This window comes from Acomys russatus, chromosome 26, assembly GCF_903995435.1.
Source record: "Acomys russatus chromosome 26, mAcoRus1.1, whole genome shotgun sequence".
Classification (NCBI taxonomy): Eukaryota; Metazoa; Chordata; class Mammalia; order Rodentia; family Muridae; genus Acomys; species Acomys russatus.
Genome location: NC_067162.1, coordinates 31,345,156 through 31,362,460, shown reverse-complemented (window position 1 = coordinate 31,362,460; position 17,305 = coordinate 31,345,156). Strand labels below are relative to the sequence as shown.

The 17,305-nt window shown below is 43.9% G+C and overlaps 1 protein-coding gene across 1 annotated transcript in view; it reads right to left on the bottom strand.

The window, feature by feature from the left end:
• The window catches only part of Tango6 (transport and golgi organization 6 homolog), a 156,978-nt gene that overhangs the window by 119,532 nt on the left and 20,141 nt on the right, over positions 1 to 17,305 (bottom strand). Inside the window, exons 8-9 of the mRNA XM_051169082.1 lie at positions 3,797 to 3,909; positions 1,189 to 1,365 (exon numbers count right to left, since the gene is read on the bottom strand). Of these exons, the coding sequence (XP_051025039.1) occupies positions 1,189 to 1,365; positions 3,797 to 3,909 (290 nt within the window). The remainder of the gene's footprint in view (positions 1 to 1,188; positions 1,366 to 3,796; positions 3,910 to 17,305) is intronic.

Genomic DNA, 17,305 nt, shown 5'->3' with positions numbered 1-17,305 from the left:
AAAAAAAGTCACAGTTAATCTGAATATAAAGTTAAACTTAAGTACTTCAGCAAACAGCAACACTCTGACTGTGACCAGAAGGGAGCAGCTGGGCTAGTGATACACTACATGTCCACAGCCAACAGAAGCTTAGGTTCTGAGAAAATAGCATCCTCCACAGATCATCAGAAAGTAGAAATAATGTAAAACACACACGGGGCTGGGAGCACAGCTCAGTAGTTTAGTATGCATGTGGCCCTTGGTTTAATCTCAGCACCACAAAAATAAAATAAACTACTTGTGAGGCGTTGGAGAAATAAATTATCCACTCTATTCATATCTATTAAGTACTTTCTAATCCATTCTTATGAGAAACAGACCTCATTACAGAACTATCAAAGACAGTGATCAGACAATTTCCCCTAAGAATAAGGCTGGGGAAGGGGCAAGAGAGATGGCTCAACAGTTAAGAGCTCTTCCAAAGGACCTGGGTTTGATTTCCAACATCCACAATGGCTCATAGCCACCTATAAGTCCAGTTCCAGGGGACTGGATGCCCTGTGCTAGACCAGGCATGCCTGTGATGTACAGGCAAACATGCAGGCAAAACACCCATACATATAATATAAATACATAAACAATTTTTTAATTAAAAAAAAAAAAGACCTCTAAGGGCATACAAATCCATATTGCTCTCTGAGTCAGAAACAGGCTGGGGATGGGCAGTGGTGATGCGTGCCTTTAATGCCAGCACTTGGGAGGCACAGGCAGATCTCTGAGTTCAAGGCCAGGCTGGTCTACAGAGTGAGTTCCAGGACAGCCAATGCTACATAGAGAAACCCTGTCTCAACTCTCCCCACCCTGACCCACCCAAAAGAGAGAGAGAGAGAGACTAGGTTGCTCTGGTGTCAAGAGTGAACATGTGCTGTGCTCTGCTCTCACTCACTGGCAAACCCTGAGCAGTAACGTGCTTGCTGTGATGTAGGGCTGCGATGCAGGCTCCAGTACACCACACCTACTGTTAGCTACCATCTTGGAATAACACTCAGAAGATCATTTGAGGCTCTGGTTTCTTTAAAGATTATAAAAAGCAAGCGCCTTGGCTGCCTGTTTCTGGTTTCCTTTCCATCAGCGCCCCTTAGTGGTTGATGTACAGAACAGTGCCATAAGTAAAATCCTACCAGGCGTGACAGCAGAGGATGAGCTCACCTAAGGGCCTCTTTGATGGTAATCACGACGCCACCGTGCATGGCAGCTCTGAACTGACACTGAGGATGGAGAGCCGGCACAGCTTTGTCCAAGCGCGAAAATCCTTTCAGGCTGGCAATTGCCTTCTTCCTTTCCAGCTTCACCAGAATCCATAACAAGATCTCTTGGCAAAGTGACCTGGCAGGAACAGCAGTTATAAATGAATGAGCTTGTCATCTTACTCCACAAAGCTAGCAAGCTATGCAGAAAAAGAAAGACTGTCGGGTTCCACTTCATCCCAAACGCTGCCCCGTCACTGGCTGCTGACACACAGGAGAGGGAAGCATGCATCTTGCAGATTTCAGAGAGCAAATGCCCTGAAAGTCACCCAGGGACAGCCTGATCCTTGGCTCTAAAAGCGGCTCTGGTTGCCACATGAGCACCATGTGATTTTCCCCCTTATTTTAAGTGTGTTCTGCCTTTAGATCAGACACTGTTAAAAAAAAAAAAAAAAAGCTTGCACTGAAAAAAAAAATCTATCCTCAGGGGATCAACAGCTGCTGAACAAGAAGTAACCTTTAAGCAAAAGACTGTGGATTCCTTTATTGGTGCCACCTAACAAGGAGGGGCTAGGACAGGCACATGCATCCTCCCCAACAGTCTTTGATGAAGATGAACAGTGATTAGAAAACTTTATAAAAGGAACTTTAATCCCCCTGTTTCAATTGTTGTCTCAGAGGCTTACTGTCTCAGTCTGCTAACCTAGGCCTAGTCCTGGAAGCTTCTAGTCTCTGTACAATCTAACCTAGGCCTAGACTTACTGCTTAATAAGCTCACTCTTACTTGTTCTTACTGAGCTCTGGCTGGCTGGTTCAAATCAGCTATTCTGCCTCAAACTCCTCTCCCAGCTGACTTATTCAATCGGGCTTCTCTCTTATCCTCTGAATTGCTCTGTTTGGCCTCAAAATAACTCCAGCAATCTGCTCTAATCTCCTGGCTCCTTCTCATTCTCTGGCTCCTTTGGTCTTCATCTGAGTTCTCTCTGCAACTTGTCTTTCTAATACTGTCCCAGTAAAACATCCTCTCTCTCTGTCTTATTCTCTGTGTTGCTCCTTTAAGTAGCTTCCCTTTCCTTCTGTTCTTGAGAGAGTTGGGTGAACCCTATTCTGTCAAATCTTTCTCTGATTCATCATTTTTTCTGCCACTCAATTAGACATCACTTTCAAACATGGGTGCTTCCTTCTGCTAACTTTACTTTCATTATTTGGGATTAAAGGCATGTATCACCACACCTAGACCTAAGGTTTTCTTTACCTGAAACTTGCTCTATACCAAGCTGGCCTTGAACTCAGATCTCCTTGCCTCTGTCTCCTGGATTAAAGGCATGTTCGTATTCCAGCCAGATGACACAGACCTAGAAGACCTTTGGATGTGATCTCTTGCCAGAGCAGCCATGTTCTAAATACTTAGTTTGTCTTTTTTAAGATTTATTTTTATTTTTATGGTAGACCTGGCTGCACATGCCTTTAATCGTAACTACAGGACTGAGTGTCTGTCTTCACTATTAGCAGCCATCCTAATGGCTGCTCTAAGTAAGGTATTGTGCTTATTATTTGCCAGGGGCTGTGCTAGGGTCTCCAGGACACACTCTGTCTTTATCTGTCTTCACACAGCAGCCCAGTAGAGAAGCTCTGTTGTATATCAGATTACATGGAAGGTTTTGTTTGCTTTTCCTTTTTTTCCTCTGTAGTGCTGGGGATCAAATCCAAGGGTCTCAAGCATAGCAGGCAGGTGCTCTACCACTGAGCTGCATCTTTGACCTGCCCCAAATCAGAATTCTATAGACTTTAGAAAAGATGTAACTATAAACTCTCACCATGTGGAAGAAATGCCACAAATGAATAAAAACAGAGCTAGTACAAAATGAATCTTTTTAAAAATTAATTTGTTTATTTAACTTTATGTGTATGAATGCTTCGCCTACACATATGTCTGTGCAGTGTGTACATGCTCACTGGAGGCCAAAAGACAGCAGTACATTCCCTGGGGCTAGAGTTACAGTTGTGAGCCTCCATGTGTGTGCTGGGAATCGAAGCAGGGTCTTCTGGAAGAGCAGTCTAGGCTCCTAAGCCCCTGAGGTATCTCTGAATCCATTAACTGAATTCATTTTAAAGTAGCACAGAAAGGTGCCTTCTGGATGACTAAGAAGCCCTTCCTTTCTATAATGGACTCTGCATATCACTGCCAAATCCCAGGCTAAGCTGTGCTGTGTTACACTCACATCCACATTTTTCACACATGTTCTCCAACACTCTACCAGGGTGTTATGGTGGAGTCTCCTCCTTCCCAGAGACAGTAAAGTGCAGTCTTTCTTGCTGATGAAACAATGGCATGTGAATCTGTGGAAATACCTTTACTTCTGTTGTACACAATAGGCTACAAAAATCAGCCCCCAAACTATATCCAGTTCCCTCAACCTGCAAAATCCTCATTCATTTCAGTGCAAGCCGAGTAAGAGAATCCCCAGACATCTTCCTGACTTTGAAAGGAAACAGCGTCCTAATTTAAACCTCATTGTTTACAAACAAATGGAATTCTAATTATAAGCGAATAAATTCTGCTTGCTTACCTTATGTGAGACACGCTTTGCTTGGTAAAACAGTAGAGAGAAAAGAGCACCCCGAGGAGCGGAAACAGAGAGTCCAGTAACACTGGGAGAGGCTCATTTGCCACCACATACACCTAGGGACAAGGACATCATGGTGAGACATACCACAACCAGGCCAGAGCAAAGAGAGCGCGACACCAATCTTCCACAAAACTTGGAGTTTATCTTAAACAGCACTTTCTTCTGATGCACACAGTTCTAGTCTGCTCAGCCTGGCAATGGAACCATCTTGGTTGGAAGCCGCAAACGGTGAGATCTAGCACCTCCTCTCATGCACAGACTGAAAATCAGCCCAAAGACAAGGGAATTCACCCATTTCCTGACCCCTTTCCTTCCCAACTTCCAGCTGCCTCTGAGCCCTCGACGTGTCTATTGTAATCTGTACAGTAACTGGCCTGCGGCTGAAGGCTGGTGTAACTGTTAATTATTATCAATTAGGAAAACTAAAAATTGGCCTGAAGGAGGCCTTGAGCTCAGTGGTGGGGCCTGTGCTGGACTGTCCTTGGAGCTGAAAGAAGAGATATATTAAACTAAAACCTAGATTAGAAACAAAACAGCTCACTGGGGTTCATTGCTTCCAAACTACAAGGCTACAAGGCTGCTCCGTTCTCTCCAAATCAAGAAGTGTTCAAAGGATACACTCATGGTAGCTCACACCCGAAATCCCAGTGTTCAGGACAAGTCAAAAGAACTGCTATCAGTTTGAGGCCAGCTAGGCTATAGCGAGAAAGCCTATCTTTTAAAAAGGCAATATGGCTCGTGTCTATAATCTCAGAACCACTGGGGCAGAATGAGGAAGATTGCTGAAAGTTTTAGGCCAGCCTGGTCTACACAGCAAATTCCTGGTTAACTTGGGCTACACAACAATAACTTGTCTTTAAGGGGGTGGTGTTGGGGAGATGGTTCAGTCACACTTGCTGTGAGAACATGAGCTCCGGAATTTGGCTCCCAGCACCCACATGAAGAGCTGGGCATAGCCAGGAGGTGGCTGGAACCGCCTAGGCAGGAATATCCACAGGGCTCATTGACCAGCCAGCCTGCCCAACTAAGCCCAGCTTAGTGAGAGACCCTATCTCAAAATACAAAGTGGAGAGTGGCTCAAGAAGACAGCCAGCACTGACATCTTGCCAGTGGGAGGGTTGCCTATCACGAGTTCAAGCCCAGTTTGGTTTATATAGTTCCAGGCCAGCTAGGCTATATATCATGCAGGGGTACATGCACATGTACACGTGTGTGTATACATACACATACATGCACACACACCACACACACACCACACACACACACACACACACAATGTATATGCATATATAAGCTCTCTCTGTTAGTTTTAGCTGCTTTATTTAGAGATGAAGATGGGGAAACCTGAAGAGAGTGCTGGGGTACAAATTGCTGCTGTATCTTTTTTTTTTTTGAGACAGGGTTTCTCTGTGTAGCCTTGGCTGTCCTGGACTCCCTTTGTAGACCAGGCTGGCCTCAAACTCACAGTGATCCATCTGCCTCTGCCTCCCGAGTACTGAGATTAAAGGCATGGGCCACCACGCCCAGCTGATGCTGTTTCTGAAAAATAAAAAAATTCAGTGTTTTTCCAGCAAACCCTGTCCCTTTAAATGAACGCTACCTTTCCACACTCATTGTGCCTCCTGACTCCTCTGTAGAACCTGATAACTAAAGAGCCCACTTCCTATACATGATCTAATTTCCATAAGCTGCAAATGAAGGGCCTTGTAGGGCTGTGTTCAGAGGCAATATGCAGGCCTAATTACAGCATCCCCAACCGCAGGAGGGAAAAGAGGAGATGGACCAGATAGCGTAAGGGCTTATTGTCTGGCTCCAGGGCCCTGTTCTCAGGGTAAGTGCTGTGGAGCCATCCGGCCACACCAGTGTCTTTTCATGGCTTGATAAGGACAGCACACTTCAAATTTTACTGTTTTGTTTTGTTTTGACAGTGCTAGGGATGGAACCCAGAGCCCTAACATGCTAACCATGCTCTCCACCCCTGAGCTACTTCCTGGACTTTAACATGACCTCAAATCCAGCATTTTCCAACAAGAAACCAATGATTTTATATTTAGGAGGAAAAAAAATTGTACAGCTATTTACACAAAAATATTATTTAATTTTTAAAAAGGTTTTTCAAGACAGGGTTTCTCTGTGTATCACTGGCTGTCCTGGAACTCACTCTGTAGACCAGGCTAGCCTCAGAGGTCCACCTGCCTCTGTCTCCAGAGTGCTGGGATTAAAGGCTCAGCAAACATGACTAGGTGTCAATTACATCCTAGGCAAGCCTGAGGTACTGTGAATACAAGGATGAGCAGAGTTGGCTTCAAAGAAGTATATATTCCCATGAGACAGAAAACAACTACTAGGTGAGGAGAGGTGATAAAGAAAAAAACAGTAATATTTAAAGTAGAAAGGTTTAGAGACAATGTCCCTCTGGCTCAACTCAATAAATGATACTTCTGTGGTATTTCAAAGGATTCACTGCTTCTGCTTAATTGTCTCCCCTGTTCCAACATCAATATTCTCTCTTGTCCTGAGTCCGAATCTACAGCTGTCAAATTTCCTCGATGCAAACACTTCTGTCTTTTCGTAAGTTTTGCACTGACTGAAAGACAACAATCACAAGCTAAGCTGATAGCACATGCCTTTGATCCCAGGACTCAGGAGGCACAAGCCAGAGCATCTCTGTAAGTTCAAGGCCAGCCTGATCTACATGGAGAACTCCAGGCTACATATTACATAGAAAGATCCTGTCTCATAAAGAAAAAAAGAAAAGAAGGAAGGAAAGAAGGGAAGAACAAAGAAGACAGACAATAATCAAAATCCAACTTGTTTTATGCTCTGTAAAAATAGTGCCGTATCCTAACGACCAGATTGGATGTTGTAGAAGTAAAGCAGGTAATACTACTCATTAAATTTGTAAATAAAACTTTATTTACTTGTGCACATGTGTATATCTGTAGGTACACTCATTAGTGTGTATGTATGTACGTGAGTGCACATGTGTGTGTGTGAACAAGCCCATGTACAGACATATGTAGAAATCAGATTCTTATTTGCAAGAGTCAGTTCTCTCCTTTCAACCATATGAGTTTGGGGAGCTGAACTCAGACCATCAGACTTACAGCAAGCAAGTTCCTTTACTCACTAAGCCATCTTGCCGGCCCCCAATGGTACATATTAAAATGACCCCGTTCAGGGCTGAAGGCATGGCTCAGGACTTAGAAGCACTTGTTGCTCTAGCAGAGGACATGGTTCAGCTGCCAGCACCCGCGTGGTAAATCACACCTATCTGTAACTGCAGTCCCATGGGATCCAGAGACCTCTGCTGGCCTCCACGGCACTGGGCTCACGTGCCGACATGCAGGCAAAACACTCAAACACTTAAAAACACATTTTAAATTTGTTTTAAAACTGTAATGACCCAGTTCATGTTCTCTCAATTTTACATGCCTATTTTATATTTTACTATTAAAGTATTTATTAAAATGTCTAAACTGTCAATGTGACCAAAGTGTAATAAATTTCAGTTTTCTGTTCTATTTGCCCTGATATTAGAGATAAAACCCTGTTTGGCTGAAAACTGTCCAGGTTTCTCAGAGTATTTACAGAAGTGACTATCACTAACAAAATGCAAAAGGGCATTAAAGCTGAAGGAGGAAGGGAGAGACAGGTTCTGATGGTGACTTCCAACTCTGCTTTAGGAAATACCTTCTGAGGGTAGGGGAAAGAGTGTTGTGGTTTCCCAGTCAGGAGAGAGGAAGGCTAAAACTCAGAAGCCATTATGGACTATGAAAACCAAAACAGCTCAAAGCAGACTAGACCCTGATGGCAGTCTGGGACTCATTTCTGTGTCCCTGTAAGTAGATTTCCACATTCCCAAGACTGCATCTCAACTTCCAAAGTGTCTGCGCTACCTTCTCCAATCTTCCCTGCCTTTATCTAGGCCAGGACTGCTGTGGATAGAGGCTAGATCCACATTTCTGGACACCCCTCAGGAGGTATACACTGACACTGCACAGAGGCTGGTCCTCGGTCATCAACTAGCAAAGCTTCTGCGCTCAGGAGGTGCTGATGCACACTCTTGAGAATGACCAGAGAAAAGACACAGTGAGCAAAAAAGCCTACTTTTTATCTTCACAGTCCACTTCTGTAGAGACATTATAATGTCCTGTATCCTTTTTTGTTTGGCTAAGTAGGGATCCATACGGCCAAGACTCTCACTCATTATGAACTTTCTGTTGTTGTTGAGAAAGGGTCTCACCATGTGGCTCTGACTGTCCTAGAACTTACTATGTAGACCAGGCCAGCCTTAAACTCCAGGAGGTCTGCCTGCCTCTGCCTCCCAAGTGCTGGGATTAAAGGCATGTTCAACTGTGGCAGGCTTTTTTCGTTTTGTTTTGTTTTTTACTTATTTATTTTTTACTGTGAATTTTCTAATCCTCCGAGTCCCCAGCGCAGTTCTAGGCATGTGCCACCACAAAGTCTATGTGCTGTGCTGGGAATGAAATCCACAGCTTCACACACGCTAGCAAGCACCCTAGCAACACAGCCACTTGTCCAGTCCTTTCTTCTTTTCTTTCTTTGTAAAGATTCATTTATTTATTATTATGTATACAGTGCTCTGTATGCTGGTAAGCCAGAAGAGGGTATCAAATCACATTACAGATGGTTGTGAGCCACCATGTGGTTGCTGGGAATTAAACTCAGAACCTCTGGAAGAGCAGCCAGTGCCCTTAACCTCTGAGCCATCTCTCCAGGAACCCTCCTCCCCCAGTCCTTTCTTTATCAAACCTATAGCTATCGACTGAGTGCTAATTAACTTAACAGGATTATAGAACCTCAGTTACAGAAGGCAATCTGAATGTAAGGCTAGATTTTGTTTTTGTTTTTGTTTTTGTTTTCTTGAGACAGGGCTCCTCTGTGTAGTTTTGGCTGTCCTGAACTCAAACTCACAGAGATCTGCCTGCCTCTGCCTCTGCCTCCCAGAGTGCTGGGATTAAAGGTGTGGCAGCCAGTGCTCTTAACTGCTGGCCATCTCGCTGGCCTCCATCTCCCCTTTTTTTTTTTTTTTTTTTTTTTCAAGACAGGGATTCTCTATGTAACAGCTCTGCCTGTCCTGGACTCTCTTTGTAGACCAAGCTGACCTTGAACTCAGCGATCCACCTGCCTCTGCCTCCCAATGCTGTGATTAAAGGCGTGCGCCACCACACCCAGGTGCACCTCACCTCTTACACTTATCGTACGGGTATTAAGCTTTTGCCATAAGGGTCAATTATGATAACTGATGTTTTAAGTAAAATGTACAGCTGCATACAAATGTAAGCTTAGTTTTGTGCTTTTAAAAGTATTTTTGATACGATAATAAATGAAACTGTTATCCTTAATGTATGGTTTCATCTTAATACAAGCATGATGGGGCTACTCAGAATCTGATGGAATCAAGAGGACTGAACAAAACAGTGACATTTACAACAGGCCAGAACTTGATTTTACCTGTTAAGGACTAAGCTAGCCGAACACTGCCCTTGACTACAGTACAGGGATCCTTTTGACAGTGGCATTCCAGAACGGCTACTGCACTTGCTGAGTTTAATTAAGACATGTGAGAAGAAAAAGAACAAGACTGTTACCTAATATAGCAAGTACTTTGCACTGTGCAAGCGTTCAGAACATATTGCCTAAAACAGCCTTTTAAAAAAAGAGTTTCTTTGAGCCAAAAAGGAACTGACAGTTTTTGAGCGCTTATGTGTTACAGTATGCTGTGAACCTACCAAAAGTTACCTTATTTCGCCGGGCATGGTGACACATGCTTGTAAAAACAGCCCTTGGGAAGTAGAGGAGAAAGGATTAGAAGTTAAGGCCCCCCCTTGGCTACACAGCAAGTCTCAGGCCAGCCATATGTTTTGAGACCATATCTCAAAACAAACAAAGGTTACGTTTTTCATCCCTACAACTCAAATAGTAAATCTGCAACCTAAAGTCACACAAGTCCTCCATGGAGTCAGACTGGAGGTTCCAGCATTTCCATCGCATTACAGCACAGAGTTAAAACTGAGAACCCAACACCTGTAACCCCTACAGCTTCAGGGACATTTCTTTTGTCCTTTGCTTGAAATTTAAGGTCATAGTTCAATCACTGGGGAAAATGTCCAAAGAGACCAGCATCTAGGAAGAGGCTAAGGGGAGAGAACTACTCCTCCCTAGAAAGCCTTAAAACTTCTAAATTTGTATACATGCACACGCGCACACACACACGCGCGCACACACGTATTACTAGACTATTTCTGCCATTCACTAGCTGTGAGCTCTGGACGCAATCATTTCAGGTTTTTTTGGATTTTTCTTTCCTTCCTACTTTAAAATTTTTTGGATTTATTCATTTAATATGTATGAACAGTTTTCCTGCATGCACATCTGTGCCTGGTACCCACAGAGGTCAATAGTAGGTATCAGATCAGACACAATGGGACTCAGTTACAGATGGGTGGGAGCCACCATGTGGGTACTGGGAATGGAACCTGGGTTCTCTGCACAGCAACCAGTGAGTGCCTCTTGGCCACTGAGCCAACTTTCTGGTCTCTTCTTTCTCTTCTATAAGATGAAAAGTTATGAAAATTCATAAAATGTACAGTATCAAGAATGAACTCTACTATAAATTGTGGATTAAAGTAACAATGATGCATCAGTGTAGGTTCATAAATTGTAACAAATATGCTACCACGTAGGGAGCATGGCTGGTAGGCGGGGCTGTCTGGGGCTGGGAGTACAAGGGGAACTATGTAAAACTAAAATTGCTCTAAATATACAGCCAGCTAAAGCAGGATGATAGTGGGTTGGAGGCCAGCTAGGATTACATAGCAAGGCCCTGTCTCAAAATACCGAAAAGACAGTGGGAGGAAGAAGGAGAAGAGAAGATGAGGGGAAAAGGGAAGAAACCAGGCAGTGGTGGTGCGCGCCTTTAATCCCAGCTCTCAGGAGGCACAGTCAGGCACATCTGTGAGTTTGAGGCTAGTTTTGTTTGTCTTGAAAAAACAAACAAAAGGGCTAGAGAGGGGGCTGGAGAGATGGCTCAGTGGTTAAGAGTACCGCCTGCTCTTCCAAAGGTCCTGAGTTTAATTCCCAGCAACCACATGGTAGCTCATAACCATCTGTAATGAGATCTGATGCCTTTTTAGGGCCAGCAGGCACACATGCAACCAGAATACCATATAAATAATAAATAAATCTTTAAAGAAAAACAAACAAACAAACAAACAAAAGCTGGACGTAGTGGCACGTGCCTTTAATCCCAGCACTTGGGAGGCAGAGGCATGTGGATCCCTGTGAGTTTGAGGCCAGCCTGGTCTACAGAGTGAGTCCAGGACAGCCAAGGCTACACAGAGAAACCCTGTCTCTGAAAAAAAAATTAAGAATAGAAAAAACAAACAAAGAAAAAAGAAGGAAGAAGAGACTGGGAGTGAGGAAAGGACACAGGAAAGAAAACAGGATTTCCATACCCATGGATTGTGCATCTATAGTTTCCATGACAGACTGAAACATTGAGGGCTGAGAGTGGAGGGTGTGTATGTACTGAATATATGCAGCCACTCCCCCTTGTCAATAGCCCTTTAAAAATAGAAGTGGGTCAAGCTTTTAACCCCAGTACTAAGGAAGCAGAGTTCAAGTGAGTTCAAGGCCAGCTTGGTCTACACAGCTAATTCCAAGACAGCCGGGGGTTACACCAAAAACCCTGTCTCAAAAAACAAAAAGCAAACAACAACAAACAAAAAACTTGGGAGGTAAAAGCAGAAAGATCAGGAGTTCCAAGCAAGCATCAGACACATAAAGAATTGTTTGAGGCCAGTCTGGGCTAATGATGTGGGGCTAAGGATGTGGCTCAGGCAGTAGTGTTCTTGCCTAGCTACTGATGTCTTGGGACTCAGCATGCACAAACCAAGCACCTCAAGCAAACCCAGCACTTGAAAGGCAGAAGCAGAAGAAACAGAAATTCAAGGTAATCCTCAACTCCCTATTGAGTTGAAGGCCAGCCTGAGCAGCACTAGAGTATCTCAAACATCAAACAAAGATTATACAGAAAGATATGCACAGGTAATCTGCAAATCCTAAACCCTTTACATGAGAGACCTAAGCATCCTTAAATTTTTCCTAAAAGCCTTTCTCATCTAATTTTCTATTATTCCAACTTTCTCTGTAAGACTAATTAAACATTCAGAAAGAGTCAGGTGCCCAACCTGACAGAGTAATTGTAATTAAAAATACACTACATTTGATGGGGAAGTGACCTGGATAATTAGGTCAAGATTCAACAAATCTGGAAACAGAGATAAAATGGAAATGAGAGAATACAAAATAAACAAATTAACTGTCTTCTAGAAATACATAGTATTTCTTCTGCTCTTCAGAAGCCTTGGGTAAATGCTGTATTTAATACTTCAGGAAAACTCTTTTCCCAATATGGCCAGTCTGCTAAAAAGCAAAACATGCCCAAATAGGAAAATACTGAGTTTCTTGTGCTAGGGAGACACCTGGGCCTGTTCACCTCCGTAGGCAAAGAAAACATGCAATCACTTGTGCCAGGAGGACAAAAGAATGCAGGCACTCTGGGTCCTGGCCCCCAGACACTCATTAGGGAGTGACCCAGCTAAGTCACTGGACCTGCCTGCCCCTTAGTCCGTTCCTGGGCACAACGAAAGGCGGGCACAGGCTGCACAGCAGTGCGATTCTCTCATATGAAACATAAATCTCACAGCTGCATGGTCACTGAGGTTGCTCCAGCAGGCTCAGCAGAGCTACTGGAATCAAAGCATCCACTCTGCTGTAGGGAAGGATGTGTGTGTCAAAGGTTTTCCTTCCCTTCCTCCCACCATACGGTCCCCATGTGACACAGAACAAAACCAAAACAAAATTTAAAAGTTGGGAGAGCTTAGTCTCTTAAAAACCAAGTTCAGGGGCTGGAGAGATGGCTCAGAGGTTAAGAGCACTGTCTGTTCTTCCAAAGGTCCTGAGTTCAAGCCCCAGCAACCACATGGTGGCTCACAATCATCTACAATGTGATCTGATGCCATCTTCTGGTGTGCTGGCAAGAAAGAAATCTTTAAAAAAAAAAAAACAAGTTCTGTTTGTTTGTTTGTTTGTTTGTTTGTTTCTCGAGACAGGGTTTCTCTGTGTAGCCTTGACTGTCCTGGACTCACTTTGTAGGCCAGGCTGGCCTCAAACTCACAGGAGGCAGAGGCAGGTGGATCTCTGTGAATTTGAGTCCAGCCTGGTCTACAAAGCAAGTCTAGGACAGCCAAGATAACATTGAGAAACCCTGTCTTGAAAAACCAAACCAACCAACCAAACAAACAAACAAAAATGGGGCTGGAAAGAAGGCTCAGTGGTTAAGAGTACTTGCTACTCTTCCAGAGGTCCTGAGTTCAATTTCCGGCACCCACGCGGCAGATCACAACTGTCTATAACTCCAGTTCCAGAGGACGTTACACCCTCTCACAGACATACATGCAGGCAAAAAAGAAGAAAAAAAAAAAAGGGGGGGGGGGGCGGGTTGGGGAGATGGTTCAGAGGTTAAGAGCACTAGCTTCTCTTCCAGAGGTGCTGAGCTCAATTCCCAGCAACCACATGGTGGCTCATGACCATCTATAATGTGACGTGATGCCCTCTGCTGGCCTGAAGATGTGCATGTAGACCAGTATATAAATAATAAATAAATAAATCTTTAAAAAAAAAAAAAAAAGATGAGGGTATTGGAAGGTATAATAAATTCAAGGGTAGCCTAGACTACATGTGGGGAGACGCTGCCTCAGGGAGAAAATCATGCTAAGAGCACATCCTGTGTGGTATCCTAAATAGAGTGCTTGCTCGGGGCTGAGCGGGGATGGAGAGTGGGGAATGCCAGTTAATGGACGTGAGGCGTCGCTTAGGGAGAGGGTTTTCTAAAATTGTGCTGTGATCGCGGCTGCACAACACTGAATTGTACACTTTAAATGAGTGTACTGTATGCTGTGTGGATTTTATCTCAGTAAATGCATTAACAGAAGGAAGAGAGAAAACAGCTGGAAATGTTCCCGGATGCCTCTTGGAAACTAAACAGCCTCTTGTTACCCATCAAGTGGCTAGATAAATTCAAGCTTTCCAGATGTCTTCCTCGTTTCCTGCGTGTAAACTGTACACTATAATTTAGTATTAGCAGAATGTTAATAAAGATTACACTCCCTTTGTTGCTAAATTCCACACAGTGTTTACCATTTTCCTCCAGCATACACATTTCCTCTGTTTTCCAACTGCGACTGGGCTGCCAAAGCCTCGCAGGGATCAATTACTGCCTGCAGTGGCCCTGTGTCTTCATTGTGTGCAGGTCAGACTCAGCACCTACAGAAAACTGATGGCTGACTTTCCTCGCAGACAGGCTCTTTGTTGGTGGGTGGTGGTTTTGGGTTTGATTTTTTTGTTTGGTTGGTTAGGGAGGCGGGTTTGAGACAGGGGCCCCCTGTGTGGCACTAGCTGGCCTGGAATTTACTCTGGACACCAACGAGGCTGGCCTTGAACTCACAGAGAGTGGCTTGCCTCTGGTAGAGTGCTGGGATTAAAGACATGAGACACCCTGCACAGCTGATTTTTGAATTTGTTTTTTTGGTGAGGGGTAGGTGGGTGGGGCGCAACACAGGGTTTCTCTGTGTAGCCCTAGCTGTCCTTGAACTAGATCTGCAGACTAGGCTGGCTTCAAACTCACAGAGATCCAGCTGCCTTTGCTTTCCAAGTGCTGGGATTAAAGGTGTGAGGCAACATTGCCAGGGTGATTTTTGAAATTTTAAGCATGCATTTTATATTTACAAATGTGTTAGCGTCATACGTAAAATCTAAAACACAACAAAAGCATTTACCTTCTTACCCGAAAGACTAACTTCAGATTCACTCTCTGAGGACTAGACATGGTGGTGCATGCCTTTAATCCCAGCACTGAGGAGGCAGACACAGGCAGATCTCTGTGAGTTCAAGAACCACCTGGTTTACATAGTGAGTTCCAGGACATCCAGGGCTACACATGAGACCCTGTCTCAGAAGAGAAAAATTAAAACATAAAAATAAAAAGACACTCTCAGCCAGGCAGTGGTGGTGCACGCCTTTAATCCCAGCACAAAGGAGGCAGAGGCAGGTGGAATCTCTGTGAGCTTGAGGCCGGCCTGGTCTACAAAGTGTGTCCAAGTCAGCCAAGGCTACACAGAGAAAGCCTGTCTCAAAAAAAAAAGACACTCTCTGCCCTCAAGGCCTGCTAGGAGAAAGGAAAATAGCCTGGCAGCTCCGTGAGTAGTCCAGCAGAGTAAAATGCACGAGACTATGAAATACTTAAAGAAAAGAGTTGTTTTTGTTTCAAGACAGGGTTTCTCTGGCTGTCTTGGACCTCACCCTGCAGACCAGGCTGGCCTCAAACCCAGAGATCCACTTGTCTCTGTCTCCTGAGTGCTGAGACCAAAGGTGTACACCACCACTGCCTGGCTGTTGTTTATTTTTTGAGACAGGGTTTCACTATGCAGCCTTGCTCTCCAGCTTAGAACTCTGCCTCCCAGGTGCAAGGAGTATAGGCACACACTGCAAAACCCAACCCCAAGAGTTTGGGGTGATTTTTTGTTTGGTTGTTTTTGGTGTTGTTATTGGTTTTTGTTTGTTTGTTTGTTTTACTTTTTAGAAATTATTTTTTGTATATGAGTGTTTTGTTTGCATGTATATATTTGTGCACCATATGTACACCTGGTGCCTGAGGTGGCCCAAAGAGGACACTGGATTTCTTAGAATTAGAGTAGTGGTTCTCAACTTTCCTAATGCTAGGACCCTTTAACACAGTTCCTCATGTTGTGGCAACACCCAACCATAAAATTATTTTTGCTGCTACTTCATAACTGTAATTTTGTTGTTATGAATCATAATGTAAGCATCTGTTTTCTAATGATATCAGGCAGCCCCTGTGAAAGGGTCATTCAGCCCCAGAAGGGTCATGACCCATAAGTTGAGAAGCACTGAGCGAGCGGGACAGATGGTTGTGAACCACCATGTGGGTGCTGGGGACTGAGGCCAGGGCCTCTGGAACAGCAGCCGGCGCTCTTAACTGCTGAGCAGTCTCTCCAGCCTTGTTCTTTAGCTTTTCTGTTTTTTTTTGTTTTGTTTTGTTTTGTTTTTTTAAGCAATTACTTTTGGAAACTGGAGGTCCCAACAGCACTGTGCTGGCTCTGATGAGGCCATGCTGAGCTCCATCCCATGGAACGTGGCATAACAGGGCACGTGACAGAGAGATCACCAAGGAAGGGGCCGGCTTGTTCTTTCCTACCAGCCCTCTCTAGGAACGAGCTAGGGTCCCTCCATCAGCCTCCTCTGAGAGCAGTGCCTCAGGTGACCCAGTCACCTTTGCCTTTCATCCGGTTCATGTGCCCACCATGTGTGTATCTAAAATAGGACCCCATGTAAGCAGGCCTTGGACTCAGTATACACCTGAGAACGACTCTGAACTTCTGATATTCCTGCCTCATCTTCCCAAATGCTAGGGTTATAGGGATGTGCCACACTCACACTTGGGCACCATCTCTTTTGTTGTTGTTGTTTGTTGGTTTTGTTTGTGTTTTTTCTTTTTGAGATATGGTTTCTCTGTGTTAGCCTTGGCTGTCCTGGATTCCCTTTATAAACCAGGCTGGCCTTGAACTCACAGCGATCTGCCTGCCTCTGCCTCCCAAGTGCTGGGATTAAAGGCGTGCATGTGCCACCATACCTAGCTTAGGCACCATCTCTTAAGGGTTCCATACCATGTCCCAAATATTGCCACACCAAAGACAAAGCTTCCACCACATGAACCCCTAGGGAACACTCTCTAACCGTAGCCTAACCACAGCACATACAGAAGCATTCATGGTTACAGCAGCACTATTCACAAAAGCTGATGAGTGAGTGGATAAGCAAAAAATGTGGTCTATTAATTCAACAGAGTATTACTTGGTAATAAAAAGGAATAATGATAGACCCATGCTTTGATACAGATACCTTTAAAACATACCAAATGAAAAAAGCCAATCACAAAGATCACATACAATGATCTTGATTTACATCCAATGTGCAGAACAGATAAATCTAAGGAAGCATAAAATAGGCAAGTGGTCCCCTATGGCTGAGAGGATCGGAAGTGATGATGGAGGGATTCAGAAGTAGATCTGGGAGTTTCTCCAAGGCAATGAAATGGTCTAATATTAATTATGATGACACCTGTACAAATTTATGAGTTTAAAAGCCATTGACTGTTTTTTTTAAAAAGCCATTGATTGTTATTTATATTTCTAAATGTGTGAATTTATATGTATGTCAGTAAAGCTGTTAAAGCAAAATTTTTACTATAAATCCAAAGGCTTACCAACTAATTAATGAGCAAACAAGTGTGGCATGTCAATGAAAAAAAAAAAAGGTACAAAAATGAGCATGTACATGGTA